The sequence below is a fragment of the Meles meles genome, chromosome 2 (assembly GCF_922984935.1).
Source record: "Meles meles chromosome 2, mMelMel3.1 paternal haplotype, whole genome shotgun sequence".
Classification (NCBI taxonomy): Eukaryota; Metazoa; Chordata; class Mammalia; order Carnivora; family Mustelidae; genus Meles; species Meles meles.
This window is the reverse complement of record NC_060067.1, coordinates 126,761,982-126,780,312: the sequence shown is the minus strand read 5'-3', so window position 1 is coordinate 126,780,312 and position 18,331 is coordinate 126,761,982. Positions and strand designations below refer to the sequence as shown.

General features: G+C 35.1%; 1 protein-coding gene across 3 annotated transcripts in view; it reads right to left on the bottom strand.

The window, feature by feature from the left end:
* RBM46 (RNA binding motif protein 46) overlaps positions 1–18,331 on the bottom strand; it is a 55,580-nt gene that overhangs the window by 23,445 nt on the left and 13,804 nt on the right. For all 3 annotated transcript variants that reach the window (XM_045985370.1, XM_045985361.1, XM_045985379.1), the window contains exons 2-4: positions 15,406–15,567; positions 11,464–11,931; positions 9,965–10,747 (exon numbers count right to left, since the gene is read on the bottom strand). In XM_045985370.1, the coding sequence (XP_045841326.1) occupies positions 9,965–10,747; positions 11,464–11,931; positions 15,406–15,556 (1,402 nt within the window). In that variant the 5' untranslated portion in view covers positions 15,557–15,567. The remainder of the gene's footprint in view (positions 1–9,964; positions 10,748–11,463; positions 11,932–15,405; positions 15,568–18,331) is intronic.

Sequence of the window (18,331 nt, the reverse complement as noted above, 5' to 3'; positions counted from 1 at the left end):
TGCATCCTTTCCAATTTCTCCTTCTAACCCTTAAAGTAATCATGATCCTAATTTTTTTTTAAAGATTTTTAATTTATTTATTTGACAGAGAGAGACCACAAGTAGACAGAGAGGCAGGCAGAGAGAGAGAGAGAGGGAAGCAGGCTCCCTGCCGAGCAGAGAGCCCAATGTAGAACTCGATCCCAGGACCCTGAGATCATGACCTGAGCCGAAGGCAGCGGCCTAACCCACTGAGCCACCCAGGCGCCCCTCATGATCCTAATTTTTAAGTGTTCTTCATTCCTTTGCGTTTCTCAATGATTTTGCCACCTATTTATATAACCCTAAACAATAAATTGTTTAGTTTTGCTTGGCTTTATTTTCCTACTCATAATTTCCCATTGCTTCAATTCTTTCAATTTAAAATTTGAATCCTGGGCTGCCTGCGTGGTGCAGTCAGTTTAGCGTCTGACTCTTGATTTTGCCTCAGGTCAAGATCTCAGACTCTCAGATTCTCAGATTCTCAGGATCTCAAGATCTCAGGGTCATGGAATCAAGCCGCAGGTCAGACTCCCTGCTCAGCAGAGAGTCCACTTGAGATGCTCTCCTCTCCCTCTGCCCTCCCCTCAGCTCGTGTGGTCTAAAATAAACAAGAAAGTCTTTAATCCACTTCAAAGCTTTCATAGATAATTAATTAAGGATTAAAGTGAACAACCCCATCCATTACCAGAAAAAAAGAGAGAAAAAAATAGAAGGAAGATGAATATTTTACTTAAGTCCATACAATCTACCAATATGAGATAATGCCATCCTCCCCATTAGAAAACTGAGCAGAGGAGAGTTTCCGAATTTTCCTAAATTGGGTTTTATAACAGGGCTTCAGAACATGTGTAAATTTCCTGAATTGATGAACCATACATGTAAACAAACCCTGGGATAAACAAATATAATTAAATAAATAAGTCAATTATACGTGGATTATTTGGTTTGGGTTTATTCATGTCTCATATCTAAGTATAAATATTTGGGAGTTGACTACAGAATTCTTCTTGTCATAGAAAAATTCTCAATACAGCACATCAGATTGAAGGAAATAAAAACAGAAATTACCTGAAAATTCATTTAGTAAGACAATGGAATCATTCCCTTAGTTACCAATTCAAATGAAAGAGTGCCTGACATCACCGATCTACTTTCTGAAGCCTTAGAGGACTGATGAAAAAGTCTGTCCATCTCCCTCCCCTAGTCATGTTCACTAATGTAGCAACTCCTTGTTTGCACATGAACTACAATAAATAAGAATAAATAAATAAGTAAAAATAAAGTACAAAAGTTTTTAAAAACCAAGAGAAGTGAAGTTTTTAATAAACACTGGTACCTAAATCAAAGCAGATGACTGCAAAAAGAACAGAAAAATCACACATATCCTAGATGCACTAAAATACAAGAAGTTAAAAAATCTTAAGTCTACTACCAAGTAAACCATAGGAAAAAAAATCTAAGAAATGAAAAATGAAAAACAATTATGAGTAGTTCATCATGTGTATAAATCCCCCTCAGAAGCTAGGAGAGTGCTTTCATGGGACAAATAATCTTATTTTTGCTTAGTATCTTCTTTTCCCCTCTAGTTCTTAAGAAAAAAGGAATAGCTTTCCATTGCTCTAGTATCATCACTATTTCCATACTTGATAAAACTAAATTTCATACTGAGGAATCCCTAAGGGATTCCTGATTACTTAAGGAAACTTAATTTGTGATATCTCAAGGAAACATGGAGACATAATACACACAGGTAAGAATCATTTAAATTAATAAATATGTCCTTGCTTTTTTTTACTTTTGGTAAAAATTATTAAATTTATAGTGCAGAATATAACTTTAAACATTTTTTCCAAAGATTCATAATGGCTCATTTGGAATCTTATACATTCAGTGCCCAAAATAATCTTTAATTTTCATAGACTCATAAATACTGATTTGGTCATTCTTGAACCAAAAATTAACACAGCAGTGGTAGGGGAAAAAAGAAGCCATACACATATATGGCACATAAGCTGCAAACTGATTTGTTTATCCCATAACCTGGCCAGTAAACAAGCAGACTGGAACGTGTATTGCTGAAACAAAGGCAACAAGAAAAAATATTAATGAGCTTGCCGTGCAGTCGTACAAAAATCTACACACAAAACAGAATTATTAAAAAAAAAGTTGAAAAAATAAAGTATTTCTAGTAATAATAGCCTTTTTAGAAAACATAATGAAAGAAAATCAAAAGGTACAAGAGAAAAAGTGAAGGTCAGCATAGTATATAAGAAAGCTGGAATTGTATATCCTAGTTTACATTTTTTTATCTATTTAAGTTTACTCAAATATAAATCCCTTGAGTTAATCTGCTTATAAAAAACAAGCTATGTTGTTTAAACACAAAATAAAGAGACATTTCTGAGTACACTCACCAAATTATCAGGCAATACAATTACAACAGATTGTTTTCTAATGACTGCATTTCTATATACCTTTTAACCTAAAGTTACAGATTCAATTATAGCAGAATTATCAGTGTGGTATACAGATGATATTTACTGAATCAAAACAATGCAGGAAGGTATATAAACAAATCACTTTCTTAAAATTTGAACTACATTGTGTATATAAAAACCTACATACAGGTCATTTTTGTAGTCCAAATGTCATTTACTATGAGATAGATAATGGCTCACACATAACTAGCGCATCTTTAGGCAAATACTACAAGTTTAAGAAACAAAGAACTCTGAGCACTTATTAATATTCTCATGATTTAAAACTTCTAGTTAGAATGCCCAGAAGTAAGAGAATCATTTTTGGAGGTAGTGCCTACCATGTCTTACATAGAGTATGTATTACTCTAGAACAGAGAATTGATTGCTCTAGATAGATGATGTATCTGAAATTAACTTTATTTAATCTATCCAAAAGACCTGGAAGCAACTGGCACTGAATATTTTAAAGTAGTTAAAAGCACAGATGATTACTTGAATAAAATCATCATAGTAAAACCATTTTTCAAAAACATTCTGTCTCCATTCACTAGTCCTCACACTAGATTATATTGCTACAGCATAAGTAACTACTGTCTACCAAACTTTCAATAGGAAACAGAAATAAGGGCATGGCAGGCAGAAGACTAATGCAGCTTTCACACTGATTTTGCTGAGTCTACCTCCCCCCAAAAATAAGCCAGAAAGAAGAGAAATATCAATATAACACTGAAATTCTTTTAAAGCCATGCCAAAAAATATATTTAGGGGACACATCATGTGGCAAAATTATAAACTGCCGCTGACATCTAAGAATAGAATATACATGCAAAATTTATTGTGGCATTTGATACAAGAGAGGAAAATTTACAAACCATTATTTTTAAGCATTAAATGACAAAATCAGATATTAAATTTAAAAATAAAGCAGTAGCTACTGTTAAAATGTGTATTAGAACAAGTATTTCAGGAAGTATTACCAAAGATACAAAAGAAAAAGTGATCAAACATGATTAAATAAATATATAAAACAAATGAAATCACAGATCACATTACTCAGTTAATAACCTAACTATGGAAATGCTGGTCACATGATATGTTTTAATACACATCATTATTTTCCTAGATTCTCTGTTACAACAGAAGGCAAATTTCCAAACTTTTAAGTAATTAGGTTGTTTTATAAAACCTTAGTTTTGATTATATTTAACTGAAAAAATTCAGGGACGGAAATAACCAAAAAGAAATTACTTGTCATTGAAGGGGCGGAGGGTGGGAGGTTGGGGAAGCAGGTGGTGGGTAATTGAAAGGGCACGTATTGCATGGAGCACTGGGTGTGGTGCAAAAACAATGAATACTGTTACGCTGAAAATAAACAAATAAAAAAAAAGAAATTACTTGTCATAATGCAAATAAAATAGGTGACTGGTTGCTTTTTTTTTTTAAGCCCATTTTTCTGCTGTGAAGGAGAGAGATGAAAGCTTTCAATTATATAAAGGAAGGGATATTAAACTGATAGTTAATTCCTAGAAAAGCAGACCTTGGTTTTAAACTATTTGAATTCAAATATATATTTGTGTGTGTGTGTGTGTGTGTGTGTGTGTGTGTGTATACATACATATAAAAATTCAAGTATTATTTCTGGTCCTTCATAGGATTTTTGACCATATTTTAAACAAAACCATAAATTGGGGGGTAAAGTAATCCTTAAAGCTCACCAAGTAAAAACCCTGACATTTTAGAGGTGAAGGCACTGAGGTACACAAAGAGTGAATGATTCATTGCCATGAAAGGTCTCGGTTTGTTGGTGATTGAGGCTATAGGTTCTTAAATTTTTACTCAATACTTTGTGTTAAATAAGCTGCTTCTCTTACACTACTAACTCCATGATAATTATGGTTCATTAATATAAAAGTGTTAATAAGATAAGAATTATGAGTAATACCAGATGATGATATTGCAGGAGAAAATAGTATGTTTCAAGAGGAACAAAAATACATTTTCATGAGCACTGGGCCCTCTTGAGGGTCAAAGACACATAGTTGAGTTAATGGAATTTTCATCTCACCATTTGGTCATATGAAAACAAATTAATGTACAAATGTTGATGTTATCCCTCCTTCTTTTTAACTAGATGATTTTAAATTTAAATTTTAAATTTTAAAGCAAATTTAGCAGATTATTTTTCTTTAAGATATCAATTTGAAATAGTATCATCAAAGTTAGGTCTGTAATTAAAACTGGAAAAAATAACTTTCTAAAGGCATTATTTTTCTTTCATTTATAATAAATTTCATTTAAATATGATACAAACATTACATATATTTAGCTTGTCTCCCAAAATTATTTCCTAAATTAAAAAAAAAGTTTCTCTGTTTCAAAGCAATTTGTTAGCAAATTTTTTAAATTAAAATTTTATTTTTGCATTTCTGCCCATCAATCTGGAAATAATGATAGCTCATAAGAAAAAAAGCACCAATTATTTTTCAGATTAAAACTTCTCAGAAGTTTTACTTTCATTGTACTGTGCCTCCTATTTTATAATTTTCAACCAAATTACAAGTGGTAGCAAAAATCAAAACCTAATTTTAATGACATTAAAGGTTTAGCAAAGATAACAGCTATCATGCTTAGAATATATATCTAAATATTTTACCACTCCATGACCATAAAATATTAAAAATTCTAAAGAGTATGTCATTACAAAGTCAAATATGAGAAACAATATGCAAGTCAGCCACAAAATGAATACTGAAAATAGAAAATATAGGATATATTAAAAAGATGACCATAAGATGACACAGAAAATAGTCCACACAACTTAGGATGGATTCATCCAGAAAAAAATTACTTGCTCAAAAGAAAAGCAACTAAAGACAACATAGTCATACTAATAAAAAAAAAAATTAAAAAAAAAAAACCTTGCGAAGTTTTATAAAAAGAAGACTGGTGGAATTTCAATTAACTAACGTCCACATCTTTTCAATTTCTAATCCTTAAAATCTGACGGAAATCACCAAAGCAAATACCAGACACAACTGTTTGCCATTAGCCACCCCCCACCGTGCTGTTTTTCTAGCAGGTATTTGCTCACGTTGTGCCCCTCAGCCCATAAACTATCTCAAGATTTACAACTCAAATCAGGTGGGCACACCCTTCCTTTGTACTCTCAAAACTTCTGCAGTTTGTCTCTGCCTTTTTCAGTACATCATGACTCCCTAAGACCAAAAACAAAGTTTTATTTATATTTAATTCCTGACTGCTACAAAAGTACACTTAGTACATGAGAAGCATTCAAGAAAAGTTGTTCTTTAATAAACTTCATTAGTCACAGCCAAAAGATGATGAAATTACATCAAGGGCACAAGCTGATTTGTGACAGAGGTTCTTTACTGCTGTTTGAAAGCTCAGTGTGGTTCAATACAAGTAAAAAACTGCCACTTGTGTCAGTATTATACAAACATAGAAATAAGAAAAGAATTAGTTACTTCAATTAGTTACTAATAAATTATATAACAAGGTGAACTGCCATGACACACTTGAGGCTACCTCCGTCCTTCCAGTAAGTATTCTCCAGGACTTTCTTCAACACTGTAACTCTCCAGGACCTCCCTTTATTTCCTTGATTTTGCTTATCCCACTCCCTAACATGGTTAAGAATCCTCCAGGGGAAAGCAGTGGCAAATATGGAAGGCCCATATTCAAAACAGGCAAAGACTATCACACTCATAGTCTGGATCCATTATTAAACAGATACAAAATTATTAACTAGAAAATGCTTATTTAAAAAGATATGATACTCAGGGCGCCTGGGTGGCTCAGTAGGTTAAAGCCTCTGCCTTCGGCTCAGGTCATGATCTCAGGGTCCTGAGACCTGAGCCCTGCATCTGGTTCTCTGCTCAGCAGGGAGCCTGCTTCCTCCTCTCTCTGCCTGCTTCTCTGCCTACTTGTGATCTCTATCTGTCAAATAAATAAATAAAGTCTTAAAAAAAAAAAAAAGATATGATACTCAATGATCCATGATATCTCCATACATCAAATACTTAGCATAGAAACTATTTCTGAGCCCACAGGTCGGTAGTCTATGTATTAAACCCACTGAGTATCTCACATACTACAGTTCCTAAATATAAACAGGTGACAATTTCTTATCCCGTTGGTTGGGTAATCAGTTTCCAGTGAGGTTAGGAGATCATTCTCTGACATTATGAAGAGGAAGATAGTCTCCAACTTAGAAGTTAAAAAAAAAAAAAAAAAAGAGGGTTCAATTTTAGCATTAAATCCCAGCTTTTAGCTTCTTCTATTAGGGGTATTTTGCTTAAAATAAAATTCACTTTAAATGGGACCAAATAACCCAAATTTTTTTTAAAAGAACTTTTGGGGTTCCACTAAAAGCATTAAATGGTCACAGAAGTAAACTCTCAGACCTCTAGTACTACTCATTTAGGTACCTATTATCCCTTTAAGAAAACTATTTTCCTCCAAACACCAATGATAATCATTTAACTAAAGTCTAATTTTTTGTTTTATTTTTCAAACCTGAAAAATGGGCATGATAACACCAAAACAATGTGGGTATTAAAAGTACATTCTTAAAGGACTCTGAAATAAAAAGGTAAATGACTATATCACATATAATAATCAAAGACCATCAAGGTAAGACAGGGTAATAATGCTCAGAATAACATCAAACTGAAAGGGTTAACAGAACGGTATGAAAACAAACTTAAAAAAAGGAAAAAAATTACCACACCCAAAGAAAACATTTTAAAATACAAGTCAAATTCACTATCTGGAGAGGTACATTCAAATTCTTTAAGAAAACAGAGTCAAAAGATGAGTTAGTATTTAATGAACTCTATTTGGGAGACTCTAGGAACCAATAACAACCTCTCAAGATCTCGGAAAAATCCAATGCTTGAAACATGTAAATATTTAGCAGGATAGGAAGAACATACCACCCTTTACCCTCTAAGAACACACTACTACTAACTGAACTCAACCCTTAACCACCCAATAAAAGCTTGCAATCTTTAGATCTGTTCCTAAAAAGGCATCAACGCTTTAAAGCCCCGAGAGTCCAATATTAACAGAAGTAAAAAGCAAACCAGAATACTGCCACAACAATATTCAGTCTATATACCACCTTAATCTCCCATTTAGCAACATGTAACCTCCTGGCTGTCTATAGTTCCTGCCCTACTTTAATAACCTCCAAAGATCAGGCACTTGTTTTCTGATCAAAGATTTCTAGACCCCTGATTCCAGTTTCTTACACTTCCCTAAATTCTATCCCTTCTTCTCCTCAACTGCCTCAACCTTCACTCACATATCTGGTCAACTGCAATATAAGGATTTTTATGTTACTTTGTAGATAAGGCTTCAAAAGCCTGTGTAGTGCATCCAAACAAGTCCTAGTGCTTAATTAAAATTTTTGGCTTATATTGAGATCCTGGGTCTTCTCTCTGATGGTAATTAGAAACTGAGAAAATAAATAAAACAGAAATTGTCGATTTTTTTATTATAAGTAGCTTTTATATAAGGCTGATAAAATCTGAAATAGAGGACTAAAGCAAACTGTGTCCTCTAAGTATTTCATTTATTGAAGCTAACTTCATCCATAAAAAAAAAATCAAGTTGGGAAAGCTATACCTGAACAGGGATTCTCTTTAGGAACTGTAAGGTCAATAAAACTAACTATGGTCCTAGAACTCAAGTCAAAACCATCTCAATAATGAAGTTAAAAGCCGATGAAAAACCTCTGGTTTAATTAGCATCTGATCTTTATGGAATAAGCAGATGGGCAAATCATGTTGAACTGGAAAATCTGATATGAACTAAGACTATTTTAAGAATCTTGGAAATTTAGGGGCGCCTGGGTGGCTCAGTGGGTTAAAGCCTCTGCCTTCAGCTCAGTTCACTGCCTCTCTGCCTACTTGTGATCTCTATCTGTCAAATAAATAAAATCTTAAAAAAAAAAAAAAAAGAATCTTGGAAATTTAAACTAAGTTAAATTTGTAAGGAAAATGAGTAGGGATAGAAGTATGTTTTAGCATTACCATGTTAGATCAGATGTAAGTATCCTGAGAAAATCTTGCTCAGCATCTAATTACCTATATTCCACTCCAAAAAAATAATTTGATCCATTTTTTTCTAAGAACCCTAATTTGAATTTTTTGCTGCCCATGTAATTTTAATCTTTAACTTATATTGTCTTTATTAAAAGAAAAAATGGAAGGCTTCTATTTTGTGCATTAATGAAAATCATACTTAAGAATTTATTAATTTCAATGACTGTAAAATTCCCTAACGTTTCCAGTAATTGAGGACATGACCAAAAAGTTTCTTTTGAAAGAAACCCTACCTTCAGCCCTGAAATTCTGACGATCAGATTCTCCTAAAAACATGCATACTATGGTGGTTATGCATGGATAAGCACTGTATAAAATACATCTATACAAGCACTGTATAAAATACATCTGTACAATGTATAAAATTCCCTCCCCCCCCTTGGCAATGGTTTTCCTTTTAGACTGCCTTCTCTTTAACAAACTTGAGAGTATCAATTTTAAACAGATATAAGCTTCAGTAGTATGGTTCTGCAACCACATAACAAATCAATTTTAAGCTAAGAGTTTGGCAATTATAATCAAGAAACAGTTATAATCCCTCTTGGGGGCTCTTATTACTGTTATCTTCAAGAAACCCCTATTCTTCTAATAAATATTATTTGAGGCACAAAATAATCACCAAACACAATCTATAACTCTGTCAAAAAACTGAGAAAAAGTGGTGGGGGTGGGTGGCTAACATAACAATAAAAAAACAGAAGAAATACCAGAGTGATATTGCATCTCTTCCTTCACAACGCAAAATGTTTTGTTACCAAAGCCTTTTTAACTATGCCTCAAAGGTATTAAGTAAATTTAATCTTTTAAAAGCATGAAATTAAGAAGAGAATGGTCATAAACACCACTTGGTGATGCTTTTTGTTTTTCATGAGTAATAATGACAAATTTCCAGATTGGTGAGCATAAGGCTGTGTCTACACATAACCCATCTGAAATACCTCTGATTTTACCAACTCTCTGCCACTGCCCCCCCGAAATGATTATTGTGTAGACTTCACCAAAGATGCAGGGACACTCTTACAAGTTGGTTTAAGTAACATCCTGTAAGTTATATAGAAATTATCAAATGAAGATTAGTCATTACAAAAACAATAAATGAAATAAGATCATGATCTCTGTAAATCAAAACCAAGTTTTCCCCTAAGTAATGTTTAAAAAGCTAAAAGCTAAATATAGAAAGATTATACAAGAGAAAAGTCTCAACAAAATTTACCATGAATTCATAAAACTGAGGTAAAATTTATGTTAAATACCACCAATTCAGAATAATTTTTAATAATAGTATTTCCTAGTTTCATATTCTACAATAATTATTTAAAGTATTTTTAAACTTACCCAAATGAAGTAATGTAAACTGGGCTGCCAGTTCCTTTGCATCTTCTAACGTAGTACAGAGTTTGTCTGGCATAAAGTAACTCTGGGATCCATTTGCAATAGCAGGAATAACAATTTTATATACCAAGAGTACCTTCCCATCTTGACTTGTTGTTGAATATAAATAATATTCTGGTGGTGCCCAATTATTTTTGTTGCAGTAATAATCCAAATGCATTACTGCAGAATTGAAATGATTGGATTTTAAAGAATACATACTAATTGGAGTAAGCTTTGTTCCAGGAAAAAATGGATAAGTGCATCTTTCAATTTCAGGGGGGCTTGGGCTATGTTGGCCATTGAGACGAGCTGGAAGAGTTGGTGGTTTGCCTAGAGTTTTGGGGTGGCTCTCTTCCTTGTTAGCAAACACAATCAGATTTTCAGAATTAGGGCTAATCTGACCATTAAGATGCTGTCTCCAAGTGTTTTCTTTATTTACTGGTTTTGCCAGTGTTACCTCAATACTTGCTCCATCAATGCATTTTCCATTCATAACTGACATAGCAGCCACTGCATCTTCTCGGTTGAAAAAGTGAACAAAAGCATAATCTCTAAGTTTCTTTACTCGTTCAACTGCACCAGGTTTGAATTTGTTGAATTCTGCTTTAATCGTTTCCTCTGTAGTTGAGATCATTAAATTTCTTACATAGAGAACTTTAACTCTCTGCATGGTTTCCTCATCAACCTCCTTCTCTGGGTCAGCCCAATCTACCTGAATGGTATGGCCCCATAGTTGGAAAGTACCTGTAAAAAAATAAATTAACCTGAAGACAATTAAAACAACTAAAAGTCAAAAACTATTAAATAAAACTTTCTCGAAAGAAGCAGGAACTCCAATATCAGTATATTTGGTTAAACACAGTTTCTCACATGAAAACTTTCATGAAAGTTTTTACTAAGGCAAACCCAGCCAGAACTTACAGTGGAATTCAAGAGTCAACAGTACAAATACATTTCAAAAATAGACCTTTATCGGGGCACCTGGGTGGCTCAGTCAGTTAAGCATCTGCCTTAGGCTCAGGTCATGATTTCAGGGTTCTGGGATGGAGCCCTGTATTGGTGGGAAACCTGCTTCTCTTTCTCCCTCTGCCCTTCCCTATCCCTATCCCCCTGCTCATGCTGTCTTTCTCTCTGAAATGGATTAGATCTAAAAAAAAAAAGACCTTTAACAAAAGAATTGGGTACCGTCCTTTGGATTTTTACCAAACAACAATTAACACAATAAAAGTGTATATGTGTATATATTCAGTAAATTCATATATTATTACAGATAATGACTCATTTTATAGGGACAACTTCTTCTTGTCTTTTTAGAACCATTTTACTTCCTTACTCAAAAAATCTCTGTATCTCTTTAAGGACATTACATATTATTAAAATATCAATTATAAGGTGCTGCCATTTTTCCATATTTACAATTAGGTTAATATGAAAAAATAAACTTTAAAAGGCAAGTTTACCTGGGATTAGTTTTCTCCTAGCCATGGCAGCAGCTCTGTGAGATTCATATTCAACAAATGCAAAACCACGATTTTTGGTCTTATCTGTTGCACTTGGATAAACAATGACATCTACAACTCCTTCTGTAACTTTCTTCATTTCATCCAAAATTTCTTCTTTCTTCTTTTCCTTAGGAATAGCTCCAATAAATAATCTGCAATTATCCAAGCTTACACACACACCAATAAACTTCCCTGGTCGAATTTCATAATTATTAAGAATTCTGATGGCTAATTGGGCCTCTTCTTTTGTCGTGTACATCACAAAAGCATACCCTCGATTTTCACCACTAAATTCCATCATAAGTCGAAATTCATATATCTTCCCAGCTCTTTCAAATACAGGAACTAACTCATCTTCATACATATCACGAGGTATTTTTCCTACAAAAACTTCACAGCCTCTAGGCGGAGGGGGACCTTCCCAACCTGAAAGACAAAAATAAACAAATTTTAATAAGATATTTATATGCACTATTCAATGATTCACTTATTCCACAAATTTACTGTGCCTGCTATGTGCTGTGCACTATTCTAGATATTAATGGTACAACAGTGAACAAAACAGAAGATCCTTCCTCATAAGACTTATATTCAACAGAGAAAAGAGATAATGACTTGTCATTAAAATAAAAATAAAGCCACAGAAGAGTTGATATTCTCGGTAGTCAGGTAAACCTTTTCTGAGCATATGAGGTTTAAGAGGAGATGAGAAAAAAATGAGGGAACGAACCTTCCAGATATATTAAGAAAGAGCAAGTGTTTTGTATGTTAGAACACCATACAGCACACAGGCCTGTACAGCTAACACATACTTGAGGTAGTATTAAAGTTGTAGTGCCGCCATCCAGGTGGCTAGAGGCTAAGACTTTATCTTAAGTCTAATAGAAAGCTAATTGGAGGTTTCTGAGCAAATAAAGTACACTGGCTACTAGTAGAAAGGCAAAACATCGTATTTATGTAGCTTTTTCCATCTGGTTTGCCTCTAGTATAAACACCACTCCTCTACTCACTGCTCTTTCAAAATCCTCCCCAAAATAACCTCTCCTTCAACAGTACTCTTTTTCCCAGTGACCCAATCCTAACTCTTTATAAACCCAACTAGTAAGTCCAATAGACTTCACCAAAAATTGTTAGAATACACAAATTCTGCAAAGTTGCAAGATATAAAATAATGTGCAGAAATCTGTTGCATTTCTATACACTGACACTGAAAAAGAAAAAAAAAAATCAAGGAATTGACCCCATTTACAACTGCACCAAAAACCATAAGATAACTAGGACTAAACCTAATCAAAGAGGTAGAAGATCTATACAATGACAACTACAGAATGCTCATGAAAGAAAATGAAGAGGACACAAAGAAATGGAAAAAAATCCCATGCTCATGGACTGGAAGAACAGATAATGTTAAAATGTCTATACTACCTGAAGCAGTCTACTCCTTTAATGCAACCCGTATCAAAATACCACCAACATTTTTCTTCTTCTTTTTTAAGATTTTATTTATTTATTTGAGAGAGCAAGCAAGCACAAGATGGAGAAGGGTCAGAGAGAGAAGCAGACTCCCCACTGAGCAGGAAGCCTGATGTGGGGCTCAATCCTGGTACTCCAGAATCACAACCTGAGCTGAAGGAAGATATTTAACTGACTGAGTCACTAAGGCACCACATCCACTAGCATTTTTCAATGAACAAACAATCCTCAAATTTTTATGGAGCCACACAAGACCCCAAATAGCTAAAGTAATCTTGAAAAAGAAAAATAAAGCTGGAGGCATCATAATTCTGGACTTTAAGCTCTATTACAAAGCTGTAATCATCAAGACAGTATGGTACTGGCACAAAAATAGACACATAGATCAATGAAACAGAACAAAAAACCCAGCAATGGACCCACAACTATATGGTCAATCAACCTTTGACAAAGCAGGAAAGCATATCCAGTGGAAAAAAGGTAAGTTTCTTCAACAAATGGTGTTGGGAAAACTGGACAACAACATTCAGGAAAATAAAACTGAACCACTTTCTTATACCACACACAAAAATAAATTCAAAATGTATGAAAGACCTAACTGTGAGACAGGAAAACATCAAAATCCTAGAAGTGAACAAGGGCAGCAACCTCTTTGACCCCAACTGTAGCATTTTTTTTTTAAGATTTTATTTATTTAAAGGGAGAGGGAGAATCTCAAGCAGACTCCACACTGAGCACAGAGCCCAATGTGGGTCTCAATCTCATGACCTGAGATCATGACCTGAGCTGAAATCAAGAGTCAGATGCCTGACCAACTGAGCACCCAAGCACCCCAGCCATAGCAACTTCTTACCAGATACATCTCCAGCGGCAAAGAAAACAAGAGCAAAAATGAACTATTAGGACTTCACCAAGATAAAAAGCTTCTGCACAGCAAAGGAAACAATCAACAAAACTAAGTCAGCCTACAGAATGGGAGAAGATATTTAAATGACTTATCTAATAAAGGGTTAGTATCCAAAATCTATAAAGAACTTATTAAACTCAACACCCCCCTCCAAAAAAAACCAAATAATCCAGTTAAGAAATAGGCAGAAGAGGGGCGCCTGGGTGGCTCAGTGGATTAAGCCGCTGCCTTCGGCTCAGGTCATGATCTCAGGGTCCTGGGATCAAGCCCCGCGTCGGGCTCTCTGCTCCGCAGGGAGCCTGCTTCCTCCTCTCTCTCTGCCTGCCTCTCTGCCTACTTGTGATCTCTCTCTGTCAGATAAATAAAATAAAATCTTTAAAAAAAAAAAAAGAAAGAAATAGGCAGAAGATAGGAATAGACCTTTTTCCAAGGAAGACATCCAGATGGCCAACAGACATGAACATATGCCCAACATCACTAATCATCAGGAAAATACAAATTGAAACTATAATGAGATACCACCTCACACCTGTAAGAAGGGCTGAAATTAATAAAATAAGCAACAACAAATGTTGGTGAGGATTCCAAGAAAGGAAATAAATTTCCTCTATACCATTGGTGGGAATGCAAACTGGTGCAGCCACTCTGGAAAACAGTTAGGAGGTTTCTCAAAAAGCTAAAAACAGGACTACCATATGACCGAGCAATTGCACTACTAGGTATTTACTAAAGGATACAAAAATACTGCTTTGAAGGGGCACATACACCCCAATGTTTATAGAAGCATTATCAACAATAGCCAAATTATAGAAAGAGCCCAAATGCCCATCAACTGATGAACAGATAAAGAAGTATACTGTGGAATATTACTCAGCCATCAAAAAGAATGAAACCCTGCCGTTTGCAACAACATGGATAAAGTTAGAATGTACTATGCTAAGCAAAATAAGTCAGTCAGAAAAAGACAAATACCATATGATTTCACTCATATGTGGAATTTAAGGAACAAAACAGATGAACATAGGGAATGGGGAAAAAAAAAAAAGGGAAGCCAACCATAAGAGACTATTAACTATAGAGAATAAATGGGAGGCTCCTGGAGGGGAGGTAGGCCAGGGGAGGGCTAAAGAAGGGATAGGTATTAAGGAGGGCACTTGCTGCATTCAGCACTGGGTATTATATGTAAGCAATGAATCACTAAATTCTATGCCTGAAACCAATATTAACTATATATTAACTAACTAGAATTTAATAAAAAATTGGAAAAAAGAAAACCCAACCAACCCAACCTCCTTCTCAACTATTTCCTAAACCAAGAGCAGAGTTGAAAAAAAAAAAATGTAAGAGTCAAACATGCATAACATACATAATCTACCTCTTTTCCCTCACAATAGTAAAAAAATAACTGCTAAGGTATTTCAGCAGTTATAAGGAAAGAACTATTATTTGGGATATTTGTGGCTATATACGCCTAATGTATATTAAAGACTCAATATTTTTGAACATAAATAAATCCACACCTGGAGGAGGACCACCAAATTTCCTTTGCCCGTTTTCTTGTACCATGTTGTAACCAGTCTTTTCCATCAAAGCAAGTAATGCTGCTTCATTCTGAGTACCAGTTCTGACTTTACTGCATCCATTTGTTCCATCTATGTTTTCTTCATTCATGGTTGCGGTTCCTAAAACAAAATTCAAAACCAGTGTTTATGACATGAAGCACCAATGACCTATGAAGGATTTCTTTTGGGTTCAAGAAACCAAAAACAGTTGTGGCTGCTACAATTGGTGACCACTGTGGTCTTGCCCACAAAGTTATGCTACATAACGGAAGCTGGAAACTTCACCTAGTGTGATTGATCAATTAACCAGTACCTTTAGAAAGCGTTAAGCTACAAAAAGAGAAGTCAAAAGTAAAAAAGAGAAAAGAACAGCAACAAAAATAGAAAACACAAGTACATGAAAAGGAATTAGAGAAGAAAAAAAGCAGAAATAACAAAATATACTGCCATCAATGAATATATGATCACTGCTGATCTACAGAGCCCAAGGTTTAAATTATTTTATCATATAGGCCAACTGGATTTTATGATTTTTTTTTTAAAGATTTTATTTATTTATTTGACAGAGAGAGATCACAAGTAGACAGAGAGGCAGGCAGAGAGAGAGAGAGGGAAGCAGGCTCGCTGCTGAGCGGAGAGCCCGATGCGGGACTCGATCCCAGGACCCTGAGATCATGACCTGAGCCGAAGGCAGCGGCTTAACCCGCTGAGCCACCCAGGTGCCCCTGGATTTTATGATTTTTTTTCAAGATTTTATTTGTTTATTTGACAGAGAGAGAGATCACAAGTAGACAGAGAGGCAGGCAGAGAGAGAGAGGGAGAAGCAGGCTCCCCATGCGGGGCTCGATCCCAGGACCCCAAGATCATGACCTGAGCCGAAGGCAGTGGGTTACACTGAGCCACCCAGGTGCCCCTGGATTTTATTATGCCTTATACTTTGCAGATAAATGTAGCCTAATGCCAATATGGTTCATGTTGCCAGCAGTCTTTAAGGACCCCACCAGTTATCAGAAATTGAACAGATCCTTGGAGTAAGTAAACAGAACTTCAAACAACACCATTCCAAGAAAAAGCTACTAGAGAAAGTAGGGATCAAACCCACTTCCTCTGAGCAGAAACAGGAACTACTGCGATTTTCAACTAGCAGCAGATTAAGAAAATTACATTAGGGGCTCATCGGTGGCACAGTCGGTTAAGCATCCAACTTAGTTTTGGCTCCAGCTGTGATCTCAGGGTTCTGAGACTGAGCCCCAGGTCCAGTTCCGTGCTCAGTGCAAAGTTTGCTTGAGGTTCTCTCTCCCTCTCCCTCTGCCTCTCCTGCTCATGCTCTCTCTCTCTCTCAAATAAATAAAACTTGAAAAAAAAAAAAAGAAAAGAAAAGAAAGAAAATTACATCAACGGGCAAGCAGGACCTAGAGAGAACCTGAGATCTATGTTGAGCACTATATATAAAGATGTGTTTTTAATTTTTTTAAATGAACTTAATTACCATATCCTTAGGTTGCCAGAAAAATCACTTTGATCCAAAAGATTAATACTCTGATTTACTCTATTTCTTAATTTTATGTCTCTCTTATTTGGTATTATCATTAACAAATATTAAATCCAAAACAAATATTATATCATTAACAAAAATTAAAATCCTGGGTGGCTCAGTTAATTAAGTATTGCCTTCAGCTCAGGTCATGATCCCAGGGTCCTGGGGTAAAGCCCCACATCAGGCTCCCTGCTCAGCAGCAAGTCTGGTTCTCCCTCTCCCTGTGCCTGCTGCTCTCCTAGCTTGTGCTCTCACTCTCTCTCTGTCAAATAAATAAATAATTTTTAAAAAGTTAAAATCAAAATTAAAACACCTAGGCAACTCAGGTGGTTAATCATCTGCCTTCAGCTCAGGTCATGATCCCAGGGTCCTGAGATGGGAGTTCTGCATCAGGCTCCTAGCTCAGTTGGGAGCTGGCTTCTCCTTCTGCCTGCCACTCCCCCTGCTTGTACCCTCTCTCTCTCTTTCCCTCTCTGACAAATAAATAAAATCTTAAAAATAAAAGGTTCTCTTTAAAAAAAAATTAAAATCTTACACTGAGCAAGCCATTTTTGACTTTCAACAGAACTTTTCTTATTATAAATGGAAACCAAACCATAGCACAGCATTTTAAAAAGTACAGAATTTTTAGCCAGAGCACCTCAATTTGACTTAGCTCCGCCACTTTATAGCTGTGCAAACTGGTCAGCTTATTTTCTCTCTACTCATTGTAAAATGAGAATACCAATACAAGTTATTGCAAAGCTACTGTTAGGATTAAATGGGGCAATGAAGTAAAAGTCTTGTTAGAATTACGTGAGGCTTAATTAAAAGTTAGTTTTGATAAATACTAGAGGGCAGCACATCTTAATTTTTCATATAACCATACATAGTGCTTTTGTTTTTGCTATTTTCAGAAACATCTTGCATTTTCTCAAAGATTGGGGCAGAGGAGTTGTGCTGTGGCAGACACAAACCTAGGGAAGAGCATTAGCATCTCTAGAGTGGACAGAGGGTGGGACTGGAGAAGACATTACCAAAGAATTACTGCTCTAGAGTAAGTGAAACTGTCACTGCAGTTTTACTCACTAGTACTGTGGCTCTGAAGCCAGACTGCCTAGATTCAAATCCTTTTGCATTCAACTAGCTATAATTTCAACTTATTTAGCCCTTCTGTAACCTAATTTCCTCACCTTTAAATACACTGCCTATCTCATAGCTTTCATGAACATTAAGTTAGCTAACGTTGTTAAAAACCTCTAGACTCATTTTTTGGACATAAACATGAATACTAATTTTATGCATATATTGGAACCTTTAGAACCATTAAACATCTGCAAATAACTATAGCTTAGAATCCAGATACCT